This window comes from Hyperolius riggenbachi, chromosome 4, assembly GCF_040937935.1.
Source record: "Hyperolius riggenbachi isolate aHypRig1 chromosome 4, aHypRig1.pri, whole genome shotgun sequence".
NCBI classification, from domain to species: Eukaryota; Metazoa; Chordata; class Amphibia; order Anura; family Hyperoliidae; genus Hyperolius; species Hyperolius riggenbachi.
Genome location: NC_090649.1, coordinates 92485111 through 92506363, shown reverse-complemented (window position 1 = coordinate 92506363; position 21253 = coordinate 92485111). Strand labels below are relative to the sequence as shown.

Here is a 21253-nt window from a genome sequence, read left to right as displayed (position 1 = left end):
CAGGTGTGTTTAAATATTGAGTTGATTACTTGGCGACCTGACGCCATTTACCTTAAGGAGAGGGCCCTCAAAGAATATTTCGGCTATGTCAGGCTTTCTGGATAGTATTCCCGATGTATCGAATCTGATTGCTGAAGCAAAAGAGGTTTTCTCATGTGACAAAACAATTAATGCAGTTCCCACTACCACCCCTCCACCTAAATCCGAGATTGATGAAGCTTTCAAAAAAATCTTTGACCTGTATAAGGATCATAATAGGAGCTGGTGGGAGGTCTCTAGCTTTAATAAATACATTAAAGATCAAATAACTTTTAGAGGTTTACGTAATTTAGTGGTCCCCCATGCACATACAGAGGATGAGATATTTATGAAGGGTTGGAATGCCCTCAAAACTAAACAGACTTTGGAGCTAATGACCTTTCTAAGAGATTATGAAGTGAAATATCTTGAAAAAATTAATGATAAACTTGCCACTGAACATACTAAAGTGACTGGTTTTAAGGAACACCCTGACTATAAAAAGTTAGAGGAGAAATTACAGAAAAAGGTATTGAATCATAAAGAAACCATAAAGGTCAGAAAACATAAAAAATATATCCGCGATTGTCGTGATTTCAAAAGTGGCAAAGTCTATAGTTGGAAGCGGACACCAGGTAGTGACCCCGTACAGGAGACTCCGGCCTCCTCTGACTGTGAGACTGAAACTGAATCTGAATCTGAATCCAACAAAGGTGCAAAATCAGGGGATCCACCAGGGAGACCAAGGAAACCCCGAGGCAGAGGCAGGGGAAGACCGGGGGAACAAAAACCTCAGAACCCCGGGACCCCCCGACAATTACGAAACCGGGACAGATGGGGGTACAAAACAGCCCACTGGAAACGGAGGGAGGAAGAGTGGTGAATGACTTGACTGATAAAACTGACACTATGCAAATTATTAATTTGACTGATTATGTTTTAGATCCAGCAGAGATTTCTGTCCTCTTGAAGGGCCTTACATTTGTTCCTACACCAGACTTCGATTTATTTGAAACTGTAAAAGACGTTAATTTGTTTGCAAGGAAACTGGCGGTGTATAAATACATGAACTCCCCCACGATGCAAATGAAAAGGAGGGAAGAAAGGGATGAAAACACACTGGCCATTTTGAATGACCTAATGGAGGAAAATAGGACAGGGGAAGTACATCTGGGGGCACAGAAAAGCAATCTGACATTAAAAAGTAAATTTTGCCCTAGCATAAGTGGGTATGCCACTATTCAGACTTTTGTAGACACGGTGGTAAGAGATCTGGAGGATCTATCAAGGGAGAAACATAAGAGTAGTCAGAAAAATCTGAACAGGGATGAACAACAGGCACTGGAGAAATTAATGAAAAATGACAATCTAGTCATAAAGAAATCTGACAAAGGGGGAAATATTGTTGTGATGTCTCGGGAGTCATACATTAAAATGTGTACAACAATCCTGTCTGACCATAAACAGTATAGGAAACTGGAAAGTAACCCCACAAGCGTATTTGTCAATAAACTTGAAAAAGTTTTAAAGGAAGCAAAATTGAAAGGAACTCTGGATAAAAATGATTTTGATTGCATTATAAATAAGTCCCCGACGACGGCTACCTTTTATGCCCTCCCTAAAGTACATAAAAATTCCTCCACACCACCCGGACGGCCTATAATATCGGGGAATAACTGCCTAACCGAACAGGCTAGTAAATATGTTGATTTCTTCTTACGGCCGTTCGTGGAAAGTCTGCCTTCCTACCTTAGGGACACAATGGACCTACTAAATAAACTTCATGATGTACACATTACAGAAAATGTCTGGTTGGCCAGTCTTGACGTTGAATCTCTGTATAATAACATTGGCCACGATTTAGGACTGAGGGCTACTGAACACTTCCTCAGAACAAGGAGCATTCATATGAAAGATCACTCCTCTCTTGTACTGGAGTTAATTGAATTTATTCTTACACACAATTACTTCCTATTCCAGAACAGATACTATCTACAAGTGAGGGGATGCGCTATGGGGACGGCGTGTGCCCCCTCATATGCAAATTTGTTTCTGGGTTGGTGGGAGGACACCATAGTGTTCGCAGAGGAACTTGCGATCTATACCTCCCATGTGATCTTCTGGGGCCGTTTCATAGATGACATCTTCATCTTGTGGGACGGCCCCAGAGATCTTTTCGCTGATTTTGTAGTCCAACTCAACCGTAATGATATTGGAATGTTTTTCACTCATGAGATTGATAAACACACAATCAGTTTCCTTGATGTACAGATCACCAAGAATGACCATGGTGGCCTGGATACTAAGATATATCGCAAACCAACGGCTACAAACTCTTTGTTGGCATTGGATAGTTACCATCCAGAACCACTTAAGAGGGGTATCCCCAAGGGGCAGTTCCTTAGGGCCCGCAGAAATTGTTCGAATCAGTCAGATTTTGATAAAGAGTGTCTTACTCTGGAAAAAAGGTTCACTGAACGTGGATATCCAAAAACAGTAATATCTGGAGCATACGAGAAAGTACAGGGTATCGAAAGGAAGGACCTACTGATACCAAAAAATAGGGATCGATTGTCTGTTGAAAACAAACCCAGAATGATTAGCACTTTCTCTAACCAGTCCAACAATATTAAAAGAATTTTGGGCAGACACTGGTCAATTCTAAAATTGGATCCACAATTGAATACATACCTACCACGGGCACCTCAAATCACCTACCGAAGGGGGAAAAATCTGGGTGATAGTATAACACACTCCTTTCTATCTATGAAAGGTGAGGGCGCAGGAGTAGCGAAGAAAACCTGGCTCAGTGGCCCATTAAAAGGAATGTACAAATGCGGGAAATGTAAGGCGTGCATAAATGTACAGAAATGTAAGGACTTCACCGCCCCCAAAGACGGCCGTACATTCGAGCTGTTTGATTTTTTCAATTGTGAGACAGAAGGCGTTGTGTATGCGATACAATGCCCCTGCCCCCTACTCTATATAGGTGAGACTACTAGGGCAGTCAAAACACGTATCATGGAACACCTTGGTGACATCCATCATAAACGTAAAACATCAGTGGCTAAACATTTTGTGGAAAAACATTGTGGTGATCCCACATGCCTACGCTTTTGGGTAATACAGAGATGGAAGATGGGTCCAAGAGGGGGTAACTTGGACCAAAAATTGAGACAGTTAGAGGCTCGTTGGATCTATCGTCTGGGTACATTGAGTCCCAATGGTATGAATGAGGGGTTCACTTTTGCTCCCTTCATTTAGCTCTCCTTTACCCTTTTTTATCTGCACTGTTTTGTCTCCCCCCTTTTTCTACATGAGAATTCCCTTTGTCCTTTGGCCTTACCTGACCTCTCTATGAGCTATTAGTAGCGTTGAAAATGGTTTCATTTATATTTGGAATTTTCCTACCGTTTTCCTTAATTTAATAACAGAGGTTTGGTAGTGACTTTGATGGTTGTGGAGATATAACACCTCCGTTCCCCCCCTTTTTACAAGCATAATATAAAGGTTTTCCTTTTAAAAAATAATTTGCATTATCATGTGCACCCTGTATGGTTTAATTGTCCCTTTTTGGGACTTTTGCCTTTATTAATAATGCATATGTGGGTATATACTTAACGGAGGGTTAATATGCAATCCACTTACCATTCCGATACTGGGATTTATTTTCTTTATTTGGATTGAGTCTAATACTCTATATTTGCGCACCATCCTCTGTTTAAACCATACTGTAACTCCTACAGAATCCCAGCTTACACACGCTGATGGCAGAGATGCGTGTGTTATTGTTTACAAGGACGGTTGGCCTGGCAACCTGGTTACGTGCATAGACGCGACTACGGCCGCTCTCTGCGTGACGTCATTTAATTTATTCACTGCCAGGGCGTACTAGGGGATACACGGAGGCCGAGCAGAGCATGCAGCGGCTTCCTATTGGCCCGGATGGCGGTGGATGCGCTCTGATAGGCGCATTTCCAACACACCCCTTGGCGTCTTTTTTAGCCAATGGGGATCCAGCATTTACGAACGAGGGTTTCCTAAGGCTTTTAATACCCTCAAATGAGCCGTTAGCAACGCAGGTTCTTCACATTAGGTAGGTTATTCCTTATAGCAGTGTTAGCTCTAATTTGAGCGTCCTAATGCAATTTCTAGCCATTTTCTGCAACATTATAGGCTTCTATAGCTGGGCTCCTTATTGGCTAAAGTCATGAGTGACGTTCCTCTAAGCCAATCTGTGGTTGGCGAGGGGGAGTTGTCTGGGGCGTGCCTGGATACCGCCTCTCCCAGCATTCCATGCGAGTGGTTCCACAGTATATAAGGACAGCTCAAACAGTCAGTGCTCATTTGGCTGCCAACTGGGGGCCGTACTAGCTACTACTCTAATATGTGTATCATGTGATTGTTAATATGTCTTTATTATTTTAGCACTTTGTTTGGCACTCTAACACTTTACTACTGCTCACTCCTGACGAACTTTCTATTAATGAAACGAAACATGTAGGGTTTCTGGGTGTAGGGGTTTAATAATTTCTTATTGGGATCTTGGCAGGCCTGTCCGTGTGACAACTAACCTTTGTCCGCCAACCCAATTGATTCACATGTTCACTATTAGTAATGTCTGCGCCGATTTCCTTTTAATCTAATAAATAAGTAAAAGTTACGTTTTATTCTATTGGTTCCTCCAAAAGGTACTTTAGTTGTGAATATATTGAATTCAGGTGTGTTTAAATAACCTCTACATCACAGTCAGCAGGCCCAGTGTAGCCAATTAGGCTACACTAGCCCCTGGAGCCCCACCCCCTTTATATAAGGCAGGCAGCGGCGGCCATTACAGTCACTCGTGTGCCTGCATTAGTGAGAGTAGAGCGAGCTGCTGCAGACTGTCTCTCATAGGGAAAGATTAGTTAGGCTTAGCTTGTTCCTGGCTGCATACCTGTTCTGTGAACCCACCACTGCATACCTGTACTGTGAACCCACCACTGCATACCTGTTCAGTGAACCCAACACTGCATACCTGTTCTGTGAACCCACCACTGCATACCTGTACTGTGAACCCACCACTGCATACCTGTTCAGTGAACCCACCACTGCATACCTGTTCAGTGAACCCACCACTGCATACCTGTTCTGTGAACCCACCACTGCATACCTGTTCTGTGAACCCACCACTGCATACCTGTTGTGTTCAGTGAACCTGCCACTGCATACCTGTTCTGTTCAGTGGACCCGCCACTGTATACCTGTTCAGTGAACCCGCCACTGCATACCTGTTGTGTTCAGTGAACCTGCCACTGCATACCTGTTCTGTGAACCCGCCACTGCATACCTGTTCTGTTCAGTGGACCCGCCACTGTATACCTGTTCTGTTCAGTGAACACGCCACTGTATACCTGTTCAGTGAACCCGCCACTGCATACCTGTTCTGTTCAGTGAACCTGCCACTGCGTACCTGTTCTGTGAACCCGCCACTGTATACCTGTACTGTTCAGTGAACCCGCCACTGCATACCTGTTCTGTTCAGTGGACCCGCTACTGTATACCTGTTCTGTTCAGTGAACCCGCCACTGTATACCTGTACTGTTCAGTGAACCCGCCACTGCATACCTGTTCTGTTCAGTGGAGCCGCTACTGTATACCGGTTCTGTTCAGTGAACCCGCCACTGCATACCTGTTGTGTTCAGTGAACCCGCCACTGTATACCTGTACTGTTCAGTGGACCCGCCACTGTATACCTGTTCTGTTCAGTGAACACGCCACTGTATACCTGTTCAGTGAACCCGCCACTGCATACCAAAACCTGCACTCTCACCATGGTGCGCACCAGTCCAGCACGGCCGTCACTACACAAACAGCTGTTTGCGGTGCGTTACACGGTGAGTTTGGTGTGTCAGTGTGAAGCAGTACCTTAATTACACTACCTGATTGATGTATACACATGCAAGATGTTTTAAAGCACTTTAGGCCTGTCATTTAGCATTCAATGTGATTTCTGCCCTTAAAACGCTGCTTTGCGTCAAATCCAGATTTTTTCCCGGGGACTTTTGGCGTGTATCCCACTCCGCCATGCCCCCCTCCAGGTGTTAGACCTCTTGAAACATCTTTTCCATCACTTTTGTGGCCAGCATAATTTTTTTTTTCAAAGTTCGCATCCCCATTGAAGTCTATTGCGGTTCGCGAACTTTAACGCGAACCGAACCTTCCGCGGAAGTTCGCGAACCCGGTTCGCGAACCTAAAATCGGAGGTTCGGCCCAACTCTAATTATCAATCGAGCCATCAGGCTCGATTGATAAGGCTGCACAACTCCCGTGTATACCCAGCATTAGTTGTTGCTCTGGATCTGCTGAAGTCGCGAGCTGCAGGGGATGGACTCACTGGTAGATCCGGTTCATCCATTCAGTAGAAATGACTGCAAACACTGCGTTTACTGCAAACAGTATGGCATTGTAAATGTGTACAAGTGGTATACATTTCACAACAGTGCTGGACGTGTTCACAACACAGGCTGATTTGTTGTTAAATAATTTGCAGTGAAAACAAAGGAGTGATCTTTATCTCTCATACTTTTCATGTCACAGCAAATAAACTGTAAGAAGATGGCAGATGAAGGTTATGGAACGCTGAGGGTACCGCTCCTTCCTTGTGGAAGTTTGCACTGATGCAAGCAGATCTGTATTTAGTACCTGTGAACCAGTTCATAAAGCATTGCGCAGATAGATTGCACAGACTTATAATAGTGGGTCTGTGCAGAGAGCACAATGCAAGCGTTGTCGCTGTACAAACATGCATGCTTATGTCATCCGAGTGGCATGTACTACGGAGAAGAGAGAGAGGAAAGGAGCAGCAGGGGAATACAATAGTTACCAGCCAGTAGGGCCGTTTCTGGACATTTTGGTCCCCAAGGCAAGGCAGCTGTTGCCGGCCCCACTTCCTAACTTATAAATAGGAAGCCCGTTGCCTTCATTTATTGGCTTTATTTTTTCTCAAAACAAGTCTATAAAGGATATAGGCATTATTACCAGGCTAGATACATCTCACTGGCTCAAACTCACTCAATCCACATAACATATCCTTCCTATACATATTAAAGAGTAACTGTTGTGCATAAAATCAAAAAACAATTCTGTATTTTTATCTGGTAAACAAGTAATAAGGATACTAATCAGGCAATCCAAAAGTTAAAATCACTATTACTTTTCTTATTGATAAATGATCATTCCCCAGTTTACCTGACTCTTATTTGGTACACACACAATTTGGTACACAAAAAGGAAGTTGCAGGGCATGCTGGGTTGTCCTTTTTTGCTTCTGTACTTTCCCTCAGACTTAACTAATGCAGCCTGATTGGCTGAAGCCTCTTTCCCTCCTGTTTTCCCCTCCCACACCTTTGTTCCTCTCTGATTGGCCAATATTTCTCATGCTGAGACAATGCACTTGCTATAGTGAAGGGGGGGGGGGGGGGGGAGGGGTGGCAAATCAGGCAGAGGAGAGTAAGGGAGGAAATGACATCAGGATTGGCTTCAAAATAGCCATACTTAAATCGGAAATACTAAGAAGGATTTTCTCTTTTTTTACTGTAGAAAAATCACTAAAATCAAAATGTGGACAGTGCAATACATATGTTATGTAAGTAGAGCAAGTATTTATCTATTTATTTATATATGTTTTTTTTCTGAGATAGTATAGCTGACAGCTCCTCTTTAAGAGAGGTGTCTAACTACTTAATAAAAATAAAATACTGTTTGTGTGAAGCCTGGGTCTTAGCAGATTGGAATATTGTCCTGGAAATCCATGAGTCAAAAATCAACACAGAACAAATCAAAACAATTACAACTGAAAGTGTACCTGAGATGGGGTGATATAAAAAAAAATATTCATACCTGAGGCTACCTCCAGCTCCCTTCAGGCTGATTGCTCCCTTATTGTCCTCCTGCCAGGGTTGCCACCTCATTCCTTTAAATACTGGCAATTAGGAATTATACATGCCTTGTGGCTAGTTAGATGCAGTTTAAGCACTGATTATGTGTGAGTAGCCGCAGAAACTGGATAACTTAGGTGTGCCGGTATTTAAAGGGATGAGGTGGCAACCCTACCTCCTGCACTGCCCGGATCCTCCGCTATTCAGGAAGTACAGTCCTTCAGTCGAGTGCGAGCTCCCCACATCCCGCTCCTACCACCAGGAGCATTCTGTGCCTGCACAATAATACTGTGCAGACGCAGAATGCTCCCGGTGACGAGAGTGTGATGGGGGCATGCATGCATCCGGGCTGCACATACACAGTACGCTCCAGACTGAAGAACTTTATGGACTGAATTTCAGAGGATCCAGGCAGTGCAGGTGGACGGTGAGGGAGAGATCAGCCTGAAGGGGGATGGAGAAAGCTTCAGGTATGATGGTTTTTTTTTATATCACCCTGTCTCAGGTTCCCTTTAATAAGCTTATGATCAGTACCTGCCATTCATTGTTATGCCATTCAGACTACCTTTGTTATGTAAATCAGCAGTTGTCAATAAGAATTCCAGAAAGCACAGTCTGCAAAGAACAGCAGACTGGTACCCCCTCTAGCAGCTGTCACTCCAGGCATCTGCCTTGTTTGTCTATGCCTAAAAATGGCCCTGCCAGCCAGCTTGCATTCAGTTGATGGGAACAGACGTTGCTCCTACAGACATCAGACTGTTATCCAGTATGATTATAAAGAATTCATTTGGAACAACAGTCATCTAATACTTGTACAAGGCACAGAGTGTACAGCTGTCTTAGCTTTCTACTTTTACCCGGTCTGACCACCAACAGACACACTAAAGAATTATCTTATCAGGACCACATTATGCTCAGACATCCAGATGCCACACTTGTTATAGATCACCAGTTTTAAGGTGCCCATACACTCGTCAGATTGGCAGCAGATAGATAAGAAATGCATCTGATGATCTATCTGATGCGTTTTTAGAACATTTTTTACCAGGATAGAATTCCAATAGATTTCAGTTTGAAATCTATTGAAATTCGATCTGATGGCATTTTTTTGCCATCAGATTTCCATTAAGGCCAATGCAAACTGATAAGCAATCTCATCAGATTGACCTAAATTTTCCACCCTGCAAGTTCGATGGAAATCCATCGAAATCGATCGAAATCGGCCGTCGATCGGTCGATTGGCCAACCGATTTGCAATCGATTGATCGATCGATCGGGATCGATCGGTCGGCCAGAAAATCGGCTGAGTGTATGGGCTGCTTAATGCTAGGTACACACCATACAATTTTCTGTTAGATTTACCTGCCAGATAGATTGTTTCCAATGTTGGAAAAAATCTATCTGGCTGGTAAATCTAGTTAAAGGTAACTTTAAGTCAAAATTTACCAGGGGGTGTACCAGGGGTATGAATAATTATGGGCAACACTGTACATACAGTGGGATGCGAATGTTTTTATTGTAACAACCAACCATTTAAAGTTACCTGTATTCAAACAGCAAGTAATTTTTTGACGGGAAATGACAGGTGTTTCCCAAAAGATAATAAGACGATGTACTGTATAAGAGGCATTATTGTGGGGAAAAAAAAAACATTTCTCACCTTTTATTTACATTTGAGCAAAAAGTGTCCAGTCCAAAATTATTCATACCCTTCGCAATAATCAATACAAAATCCTCTATTACAGCAAACACTTCCAATAATTGCAGACCAGCTTTTTGCATGTCTCCACAGGTATTTTTGCCCAGTCATCCTTAGCAATGAGCTCCAAATCTTTCAGGTTGGAGGATTTTCATGCCATCACCATGATCTTTAGCTCCCTCCACAGATTCTCAATTGGATTCAAGTTAGGACTCTGGTTGGGCCACTCCAAAACGTTAATGTTGTTGTCTGCTAACCATTTCTTCACCACTTGTGTTTAGGTCATTGTCATGCTGAAATGTCCACTGGTGCCCAAGGCCTAGTTTCTCTGCAGACTGCCTGATGTTGTCGCTGAGAATCCTCATGTATTGCTCTTTTTTCATGGTGCCGTTTACTGTGATTAGGTTCCCTGGTCCATTAGTGATTAGGGGATTAGGTCCATTGGCTGAAAAAGTACCCCCAAAGCATTAGGTTCCCACCACCATGTTTGACAGTGGTGGTGGTGTTCTTTGGGTTGAAGGCTTCTCCTTTTTTACGCCAAATGAAGGAAACATCATTGTGACCAAACAATTCAATTTTTGTTTCATCTGACGATAATACAGAAGACCAGAAGTCTACTTCTTTGTCCAGATGAGCATTTGCAAAGGCCAAGCAAGCTTTTGTGTGCCTTATCTGGAGAAGTGGCGTCCTCCTTGGTCTGCATCCGTGGAACCCAGCAGTGTGCAGTGATAGTCTACCATTAGGCATTGCCACCAGAAGAGCCCAGATTCACCAGGATGGCCTTGATGGTTATCCTTGGATTCTTTATCACCTCTCGCACTATCCTCCTGGCCAGCACAGGTGTCACTTTTGGCTTCCGACCACATCCTCTGAGATTTTCAACAGTGCAGAACATCTTGTATTTTTTAATAATACTTTGCACTGTACACATTTAGAAATGGCCTTGTAGCCATCTCCTGACTTGTGAGCAGCCATAATGCGCAGCTGTAGGTCTACACTGAGCTCCTTTGTCTTAGCCATGACTGTCCTCAAACCAACTGCAGAGAGCTGCTGTTTTTCACTTGTTGAGTTGATTAAACAGCTGTTACCAATTAATCAAGGTAATTAGGATGCTTTAGAACAGCTTGGACTATTTGGAAAGTGGAACGGTATAGAACTTTGGATTTTCCCACAGACTGTGACAGTTTGTGAAGGGTATGAATAATTTTGGACTGGACACTTTTTGCTCAAATGTAAATAAAAGCTGAGAAATGTTTTTTTCACAATAATACCTATTGTACAACTTTTATTGTCTTTTGGGAGACATCTAAGTCATTTCCAGTCAAAAAAATACTTGCTGGTTGAATAAAAGTAACTTTAAGTCCGAATTTGCCAGGGGTATGAATAATTATGGGCAGCACTATATATATATATATATATATATATATATATATATATATATATATATATATACAGTACATACATACTATACACACACAGCATAGATGGATTAAGATTTTAATGGGAGCCTGGGCAAGGTAATAAATTTGGCAGAGGTCAAAGAAGGTGGCAGGTAGGCCCCTTGACACCCACTAGGTCCCAGGCACCTACCTAGGCTGCCTGGTGGATGATCCTGCTCTGATATACAGTATATCGTTTTAGCAGTCAATGAGGCCCAAAACGTTTATGTGCTATAGGGCCCATCATGAAAATACAAAGGTCTTTATTGGCAGGACTTCTCTGCTGATCATTCCATACATCACAGCCTTACCCCCTTGCATTACCAAAAGGTCTGCAAAATGGTATATACACACAGGGGCATAGCAATAGGGGTTGCAGAGGTTGCGACCGCATCGGGGCCCTTGGGCCTGAGGGGCCCCAAAGGGCCCTCCCTCATCTACAGTATTAGCCCTCTATTGGTCCTGTGCTCATAATAATCACTTCCATAGATCCTTTGAATAGTGGTAATCATTAGGAAACTGTTCCCCATCCCCTTCTTGCACCTCTGACACTGTAGTTGCTATTGGCAGGTTTTAGTGCGCCGCATCAATTGTTATGTACAGAGTGCTTGGGGGGCCCCGTTGTAAAACTTGCATCGGGGCCCACAGCTCCTTAGCTACGCCACTGTATACACAATATAGTATATTTATACCTCTGCATAGAGCTGAGTTTTAGTAGGGACTTATTTACCTATGACATCAATTAATCAAGGAATTTTCACACAAACAAAAGCAAGAACTGAGTGCCTTTAGATAGAAAAAGGAAACGTGCCTGTACTTTAATACTGATGTATTTTCTTGTTATGCTTTCATTGGACTGTTGCGGCTTTTTGTTTAGTTTTGATCATTGAATAAGGGCCACATTCTCATGTCAGGACTGCATTGCTGCTTATGTCCCCACTGCAAAGGTACATACACAGTAGGTGGTAAGAAAGCACAACTATTCCCGATATAGGCCAAATGGCAGGTGCTGCAGTATGCATTTTATTGAGCCAGTGTAAACTTTCCAATGTTTTGGAGTCACAACGGACCCATTTATCTAAGAAGCAATACTGATATACTGTACTACTGGGTTCTGGCATTTACAAACAAGTGAGTTGCACCACGCATGTGGCTGCAGTCCCTTGGCCCCGAAACATTGAAAACTTTTCTGGTTTATAACAAAGGTATGTTTATTGGATCCTGTTACTTTTCTGAGTTGCCCATTCCAAAGCCCCCCCCCCCCCCCCACACACACACACGTGGCTTCTCAATACAGGAAGTGAGGTTCAATCTTTCAAACATGATCACAGACATCACTTAAAAGGGAACTTAACCCAAGGATTGCATTTTATCCCAATCAGTAGCTGACCTCCTTTCTTACAAGAAATCTTCACGTTTTCTCGAATAGATCACCAGGGGGGTAGGTGTGTCTGATATTGTCTCCACTGAGGGACAGTCAGTGACATGACTATACACTCTAGAAGATGTCAGCGCTATATAAATGCAGAATAATAATAATATTAATAGTAGAATGTGTTTCACACAAACTGAAGGTCACTTATTCCATGTATGATTTTACCTGAACAGGTCGGGACGTTGGATGCACTGATCGGACTGTCTGATGATCTGGGGAAACTTGATGTCTTTGCTGAAAGGTAAAACATCATTTGTTTACTAGACACAAGGTCAGAAGGCCTACTGTTTTCCCATACACACAGATCTCGACTGAACCAAACCCATGCTTGTGTCTCTTCATCCAATACTGAACAGAAGTGGCTGTAGTATGTCTTCGGCTTGCTTATAGTGTGTACAGTAATGACAGTTCGTAAATTGCCGTGAGCTTTTCTGGGCTGTAAAGTATTCCTGATGTGACAAAGCTCTCTACAGACTAACTGCAGACCGGACTGGAGGTGTGTATGAAATAGGGGTACAAGGAAAAATTGGGCGCAGAGTGAAGCCGATAAATGTCTAAACGATAAATAAATGGGTGCCAGGTGAAGGCGGTATAAATCTAAATGATAAATGGCTGTGTGAATAGGTCACCAAATGAAAACAAAAAATACTTACAGTGGTAATGACAGTAGTAAAACATTTTACTACAACTAAACCTAACCCAACTCTCACACAGAACCCTTTCCCTTCCGACACCTAACTTTAAAACCCCTTTCCTGACACCTAACCCTAAACACCCCTCCCCCTCCTGACACCTAACCCTAAACACCCCCCCCCCCCTTCCTGACACCTAACCCTAAAACCTCCCTTCCTGATGCCTAACTCTAATCCCCCCCTCCTGATGCCTAACTCTAAAACCCCCCTTCCTGACCCCTAACCCTAAACACCCCCCCTCCTGACACCTAACCCTAAACACTGCCCCCCCTTCTGACACCTAACCCTAAACACCGCCCCCCCCTTCTGACACCTAACCCTAAACACCCCCCCTCCTGACACCTAACCCTAAACACCGCCTTCCCCCCCCCCTTCTGACACCTAACCCTAAACACCCCCCCTCCTGACACCTAACCCTAAACAGCCTCCCCCCCCTTACTGACACCTAACCCTAAAACCTCCCTTCCTGACGCCTAACTCTAACACCCCCCCCCCCTCCTGATGCCTAACTCTAAAAACTCTCTTCCTGGCACCTAACCCTAAACAACCTCCTCCCCCCCTTACTGACACCTAACCCTAAACAACCTCCCCCGTCCCTTACTGACACCTAACCCTAAAACCCCCCTTCCTTCCTGACACCTAACCCTAAAACCTTCCTTCCTGACGCCTAACTCTAACCACCCCTCCTGATGCCTAACTCTATAAAACCCCCCTTCTTGATGCCTAACCCTAAAAACTCCCTTCCCGACACCTGACCCTAAAACCCCCCTTCCTGATGCCTAACCCTAAAAACTCTCTTCCTGGCACCTAACCCTAAAACCCCCCTTCCTGATGCCTAACCCTAAAAACCCCTTTCTGATGCCTAACCCTAAAACTCCCCTTCCTGACACCTAACCCTAACCCCCCCCCCCCCCCTCCTTCCTGATGTCAAAAGTCCTGCTTCCAACTGGAGGCTGTGTAGGTATTGCTTGGGCATATGATGTTTGGACTCCCATCCATTATTGTATCAGCAATGTAGTATTCTGAACCTATTATAGGAAACTTAAAGGTAGATTCCACTTTCTTTATAGAGTTGATATACTGTACATACAGATGGGCAGCACAGTGGTACAATGAATAGCACTCTCACTTTGTACGGCGGAGGTCTCTGGTACAAATCTGGGCCAGGACACTATCTGCATAGAGTTCGTATGTTGTGCTCCCTGTGTTTCCTTTGCGCACTCTGGTAATTTTAGTCTACAATACGGCCATAAGACTATCACTGTAATAGGGATTAGATTGTGAGCTCCTCTGAGGGACGTGACATGACCATACACTATGTGAAGCATTGCAGAAGATGTCAGCACTATATTAATCCGTAATAATGCATGCATGGGCATAAAAAATCACCCCTGCGACCCCTGCCATTGCTGGGGGCACAGAGGCCTTAGGGGCCCCTCCTCCTTCTCCCCAACCGCAAGTGCTGACAATTAGCAAGAAAACCTCCCCATTTGCTCACAAAAACTATCCCTGCCACCTCCTCCTGCCATGCAGAGTAGCGAGTAGCAGGGGCGTGTGTAATTTTTTCCTGCTTCCAGATGCTGCTTCACAGCAGAGCACTTTCTGCTGCCATTCGCCGCCTCCCGATCACATGACCCTCATGGGGTTTGGGGACCAAGGGGGTCTCATGCTATCATTTTTGCAGGGGGGCCATATTGAATCTAGTTACGCCACTGTATGCATGGATGTTGTATAAGCTTTTTGTAGTTTCAGTTTATGAAAATAATATCTTCCTGTTCCAATGTGCCGCCAGCTTGACCATTGGGGGGGGGCAGCGTCGGGACGGCGAGGCGGCGGAGGCGGTGTCACAAAGCCGATTCCAGATCGATTTCAGCATGAAATTTGAATGGGAATTGGCAAGTGTTGTATGGGCAGGCAACAAGTCTCTCTCCGAGATTTGATCAGAGAGAGATCTGTCTCTTGGTTGATCTGCCCATACATTGTCTGATGCATGGGCCCTTTTAGAATACCTTCAAACAATTTACACTCAACTGATGTTAAGCTTACAGGTCTACAGTTTCCAGATTCTGATTTTTTTGCTCTAATGCTTAATACACACTGTGCGTTCGCGCACTCGATTTCCGTCGATTCCCGTTGATTCGTTTATTTCCAACATGTCCGATTTGGATTTCGATGGATCGTTAGGTCGATTCGCATGCAAAGTATGCCAAATCGACCTAACGATCCATCGAAATCCAAATCAGACATGTTGGAAATAAACGAATCGACGGGAATCGAGCGGGAAATCGCGTGCACGAACGCACCGTGTGTATCCAGCATTATAGTCACGTGGTCTATCTGATGGTTGATCTGGTAGCAAATTGTATGATGTATCGTCTGGTCACCTTAATTGCAGTTGATAAGAATAAACAAACACTCCACAGAGGTTTTTTTGTCTGCAGGATATAACTGTGAGGATCTGTGTAAATATGGCAGACAGTAGTTCCCTCAACCAAAAAAGCTGGTATGAATATGATGATATACTGTAATCATGTAATAACAGCTCCTAGCAGTGCTCTGAGCTGAAGGGGACGTGATTTGTACACAGATGATGTTACCATGGGACAAATCCAATTACTCAGTGGGCAATATAAAGCAGGAAAGCAGGTTTGTATTGTATGGTATGTCATAATGTAATTTAAAGTGTACCTAAGATGAATTAAAGCTTTTATACTTACCTGGGGCTTCTTCCAGCTCCTTTCAAGCCATGGGGTCCCTCGATGTCTTTCAGGGCTGCCCAGATTGTTCACTGGCTGTCCCGGTACATTCGTTCAGACACACTTTGTCAATGGGGGAGTGCGTGGCTGCCCCGTGCATGCGCGATAGACTACAACTGAGCTAATGTACTGTGATGGCCAGTGAACGATCCGAGGGGCCTAGGGAGATAGCGAAGGAACCCACGGCCTAAAGGAGGCTGGAGGAAACCCCAAGTAAGTATAAAAGCTTTAATTTAATCCCTCTCAGGTTTCCTTTAAGTACCACACATAAATGTTCTATCAAGCTTGACAACCTACTGGTAGATGCATACAAGGCAGTAGGCAGATAGATACATAACTTAGCAGCTGCATCTGTGTGTGCTGCCTGGGGTAGTGCTCATGTGCGGGACCGCTGCTCTGTGCCATGTGCGCATGGAGTCCATGTCCATGCGTTTGTGCACCAACACGTGTGTGCATGCTGGGCCATGCACGTGGCTGCTCATGTGCGGGACCGCTGCTCTGTGCCATGTGCGCATGGAGTCCATGTTCATGCGTTTGTGCACCAACACGTGTGTGCATGCTGGGCCATGCACGTGGCTGCTCATGTGCGGGACCGCTGCTCTGTGCCATGTGCACATGGAGTCCATGTCCATGCGTTTGTGCACCAACACGTGTGTGCATGCTGGGCCATGCACGTGGCTGCTCATGCACAGTACAGCGAGAGGCCACCTAGCACCCATTAATGGAAAAGGCTAAATTACTAGTAAATTTATATAATTTTATCTTGCAGTCTTTAGTCCCCATTCCCTTTCCATGTATTTAATGCAGCACGTGTGCATGTTTCTATCTGCCCATTTGTGTGTGTTGCCCATAGCTAGCTCTGCGAGTCGCCCGAGGGATGGGTGAGCTGTCCCCCTGGCCCATGTGATGCGCTGTGGATAGAGTGTCTGGCTGTTTGTAAATAGAGTAGAGCGGAAGGCTGAACTCTGTCTCCCCTGAGCGGTGTGCAATGCGTGCAATGAAAGTAGACTCCTCAATATTTAATCAGGAAAATATTCCGAGCATCCTTTATCGGAAGCAGGTAAACCAAGGTGACGCCACGAGCAGCCCAGGTCACTGACTCATCCCATACTGAGGGCAAATAACGAACTGATGGCATGTTGTAATATTTCATTATGCATGGAGAGACATCACCCTTTCTAGACCTTCACACAGCTGCCATGGCTTAAAGCACACCTGACCTGAGAGGGATATGGAGGCTGCCATATTTATTTCCTTTTAAAGTAATCCTGTAAGGAAAAAAGAGCGCCTATGGGGAACTTAAAAATAAACCAGGATAGAGAGGACCAACGTGGTTTGAATTGTAAAACAACATATTTTTCGTATGAAATATTTATGGTATGCATGACTAGGGGTGTGTTTGGGTAATGGTTGGCAGTGGGGTAGCTTAAATGTCCCTCTTTCTTATCTCAAAAAGTTGGGAGGCATGGCTCTACCGCGCAGTAGGGTGGACCCTACCACATTATTTCCGCTGGAGCACGGGGGGGGGGGGGGGGGGGGGTGTTAAGCTTGTACTGCACCTGTGCAGCAGCGCGGATAGGTAAATATTGCCACATGCTTAAAGAGACTCCGTAACACAAATTTCATCCGGTTTTCTTCCACCCTACAAGTTCCAAAAGCTATTCTAATGTGTTCTGGCTTACTTCAGCACGTTCTACTATCACCATCTCTGTAATAAATCAACTTATCTCTCTCTTGTCAGACTTGTCAGCCTGTGTCTGGAAGGCTGCCAAGTTCTTCAGTGTTGTGGTTCTGTGATGCATCTCCCCCTCCAGGCCCCTCTCTGCACACTGCCTGTGTGTTATTTAGATTAGTGCAGCTTCTCTCTGCTCTATTATCTTTTACAAGCTGGATAAATCCTCCTCTGAGCTGGCTGGGCTTTCACATACTGAGGAATTACATACAGGCAGAGCTGTCTGCACTCTGCAGGAAGAAACAGCCTGACACTTCAGTGGATGATAGCTCCAGGGGAAAAGAAACACACAAATGATCTCTTGAGATTCAAAAGGAAGGCTGTATACAGCCTGCTTGTGTATGGATGTATTTTCTATGTGTGGACATACTGTACATCAACCTACTTCCTGTTTTGGTGGCCATTTTGTTTGTTTATAAACAAACTTTTTAAAACTGTTTTTAACCACTTTTAATGCGGCGAGGAGCAGCGAAATTGTGACAGAGGGTAATAGGAGATGTCCCCTAACGCACTGGTATGTTTACCTTTGTGCGATTTTAACGATACAGATTCTCTTTAAGCTCCTACTGCTCCTGTGCCGCCCGACATCAAACTTGTTGGCGTTTTTTTGGGGGCTGCCAGCACTGGATCCCAGAGGCTGAAGAGGATGTAAGTACCCCAGTTCATCCTCTTTAAAGGGAACCCCGAGGTGGGGTTGTAAATTAAAAAAAGAACAATGCTACTTGATCCAGGGAGCTGGGCAGATCAGGTAGCCGCAATCCCTACCGCTCTCCGCCGCTCCTGTGGCCAGCAATGCCTTACTTTCAATTTGCATGACTCCTGGGGTCACGACATTGGTAGAAGCTACTCTGTGTCTCACACACAGAGCAGCATGCAGGGAGGCAGGGGAGGGGCCGGGGAAAGAGAGATGCCCAATGGCAGCTGAGGAAGGCCTGCAAAAACGCCTCTAGTGGGCGTTGAAGCAGGGAATACCTCTCTCCTCCCTTACCCTCCGGAATAGCAACAATTGATTGTTGCTAAACTTGGGGGGGGGGGGGGGGTAGGGGTGTCGAAGCAATAGCGTGTGATAGCCTTTTACAAGCGATTTTGGGAGTGGTTTCCCTGCTCCTATACAAGTCATTAGAGTGGAAAAGCTCCCAAAGTGCTGCATGTCCTGCGATTGATATTTCCTTAATCACAATCGCTCTAGTGGAATCTGTCCCATCTATTTACATTGGCGGAGTGCTTAGGGAAATCGCTAGCGATTGAAAAAACGCTCTAGTGGGTTCCAGGCCTCAGTCAGTTTTGGAAATTCACAGCTGGCTACAAAGCAAAATGGAAAAAAAGCACTAAAAACATTAAACTACAAAAAAATCTTTTGGAAGATTGCTTTATGTTTGTAACAATTATCAGTGAAATTGGTGATGGAGCAGAGTGGTCTGTACATGCAGATAGGCACCCAGTATAACAAGTTAGAACTCTGTACTGAAGGAAAACATGCTGAGATAAATCATACCCCAGCATCAGGAAATGCAGCTTACTTAGAGCAGAGAGGAACACAGAGAGAATACAGGAAATCACAATACCATAGAGATCATTGCAGCACTATGCATTTTACAGTGACATCTTGTGGCTTACTATACTGCAGTTTAGGTAATTCTGTTGATGCTGCCAACAATTGGCTTGTTACTTTAAAGAGACTCTGAAGCGAGAATAAATCTCGCTTCAGAGCTCATAGTTAGCAGGGGCATGTGTGCCCCTGCTAAAACGCCACTATCCCGCGGCTAAACGGGGGTCCCTTCACCCCCAAACCCACCCCCGCAAAACTTGGTCGTAAACTTGGTCGTGAATTTTTTCTTCCTGGAGGCAGGGCTAACGGCTGCAGCCCTGCCTCTAGTCACGTCTATCAGACGCGCATCGCCGCCTCTCCCCCGCCCCTCTCAGTGAAGGAAGACTGAGAGGGGCGGGGGAGAGGCGGAGGTACGCGTTTGATAGACGCGCATGAGGCAGGGCTGCGGCGGTTAGCCCTGCCCCAATGCGGAAGCGCTCCTTGGCTGCACGGAGGGGATTTGGGGGTGAAGGGACCCCCGTTAAGCCGCGGGATAGCGGCGGTTTAGCAGGGGCACACATGCCCCTGCTATCTATGAGGTCTGAAGCGAGATTTATTCTCACTTCAGACTCTCTTTAAGACAGGTGGCAGCTTCTCAACATGGTCCAAAGCAAATGCAGAATGGAAAAAGTCTAAATTACCCCAACTTTAACATTAGTCTTAACCCTAACCCATACATTAACCATGACACTGATACCCTAATGGGTACCCAAAGAATAACCGTGGCACTGCAATAGCCCTGACACAAATAGCCTAAATGTACCCCATACATTACGTTTTACACTAACATCCTAGTCATAATGCATACATTAAAGTGTACGCAAGACGACATGTGACATGATGAAATAAACATGTGTATGTACAGTGCAAAACATATTAATAACCAGGCTGCTTTACTTGTTTTATTTTGCTGCCTGAAAGAGTTTATTTTAGGCATGGAAGTGTCAGTACCTTGTTGGGAATACAAAAACATCACCGATAAGCAAATTACAGCCATAAAAGTTTTCCTGGCAGAATGCAACTTCTGAGAGCAGAGGGAGATAGAAAAGGTCAATAGTTCATGTATTTTCATTTAGGGACACTTAAAAGGCTACCACTGAGCAGAGACAACAAAACATTCATTCTTCTTTGTAAATGTTTACATTTAGAATAAAACCATGGGATATTTAAAAAAAAGGTCATTTTTAGTAGTAAGGGGATAAATAATTGTCTATCTCAGTTTATTTTCACCTCTGGTTCATTACATTAATACCCTCTGTACTGTAGGACTACTAGTATGAAAACAATGTGCTAGTACATCTCATAATGGTGGACTCTCAACGTTTTCTTTATTCTTTCCAAATGCACCCCCTGGAAAGAACCTATACAAGGACCTGCCGACATGCACACTATTCTGGCAGATGGACTGAGCCACTGCTGTCCATGGAGTGCTTTTGAAAATAAGGGAACTCTGAGAATCTGCAGTCCTGCCCTTTCGTGCTAACTGGTTCTGCTTGGAGTCTGTGCAGTCAGGGCTGCTCTGTGCTGTGTTATGGTATATACGGAAGCATGGTCGGTGTAATCAAGCTCAGATCCTGTCAGCACTGTCCTCAGCCAGGAAGAGAGAAGCATAGAGGTGTTTACACTGTTGTTCCATCTACTGGCATTATTTATTTACTGTGGGCAGTCTGCAAGTGTTTTTCCATGTCACTGTAGGACAGCAGATCCAAGCGAAGCCTGCTTCGCTTGGATCTGCATCTTTGGATCATTGGTACAGTGGTCTTAAAGCTACGGCACACCCCATATCCTTTTGCATGGGTGCTCCTCCACTTCTGTCGTTTTTACTGTAGGACAGCAAGCGAGTTTTTGAGGCATTCGGGTCTGGTTCCACTTCAGCTCACTTCTCATTAGAGTGCACTTTTACTTACAGTCAGACAGGAGACAGCGCCATGGAGGTATATGGAGACTGCCATATTTATTTCCTTTTAAACAATAC

General features: G+C 44.6%; 1 protein-coding gene across 2 annotated transcripts in view; it reads left to right on the top strand.

Annotated features, from left to right (window-relative positions):
• Positions 1–21253, top strand: part of ATP6V1C2 (ATPase H+ transporting V1 subunit C2) — a 94927-nt gene that overhangs the window by 31953 nt on the left and 41721 nt on the right. For both annotated transcript variants that reach the window (XM_068279092.1, XM_068279093.1), the window contains exon 3: positions 12684–12751. In XM_068279092.1, coding sequence (XP_068135193.1) covers positions 12684–12751 — 68 coding nt within the window. The remainder of the gene's footprint in view (positions 1–12683; positions 12752–21253) is intronic.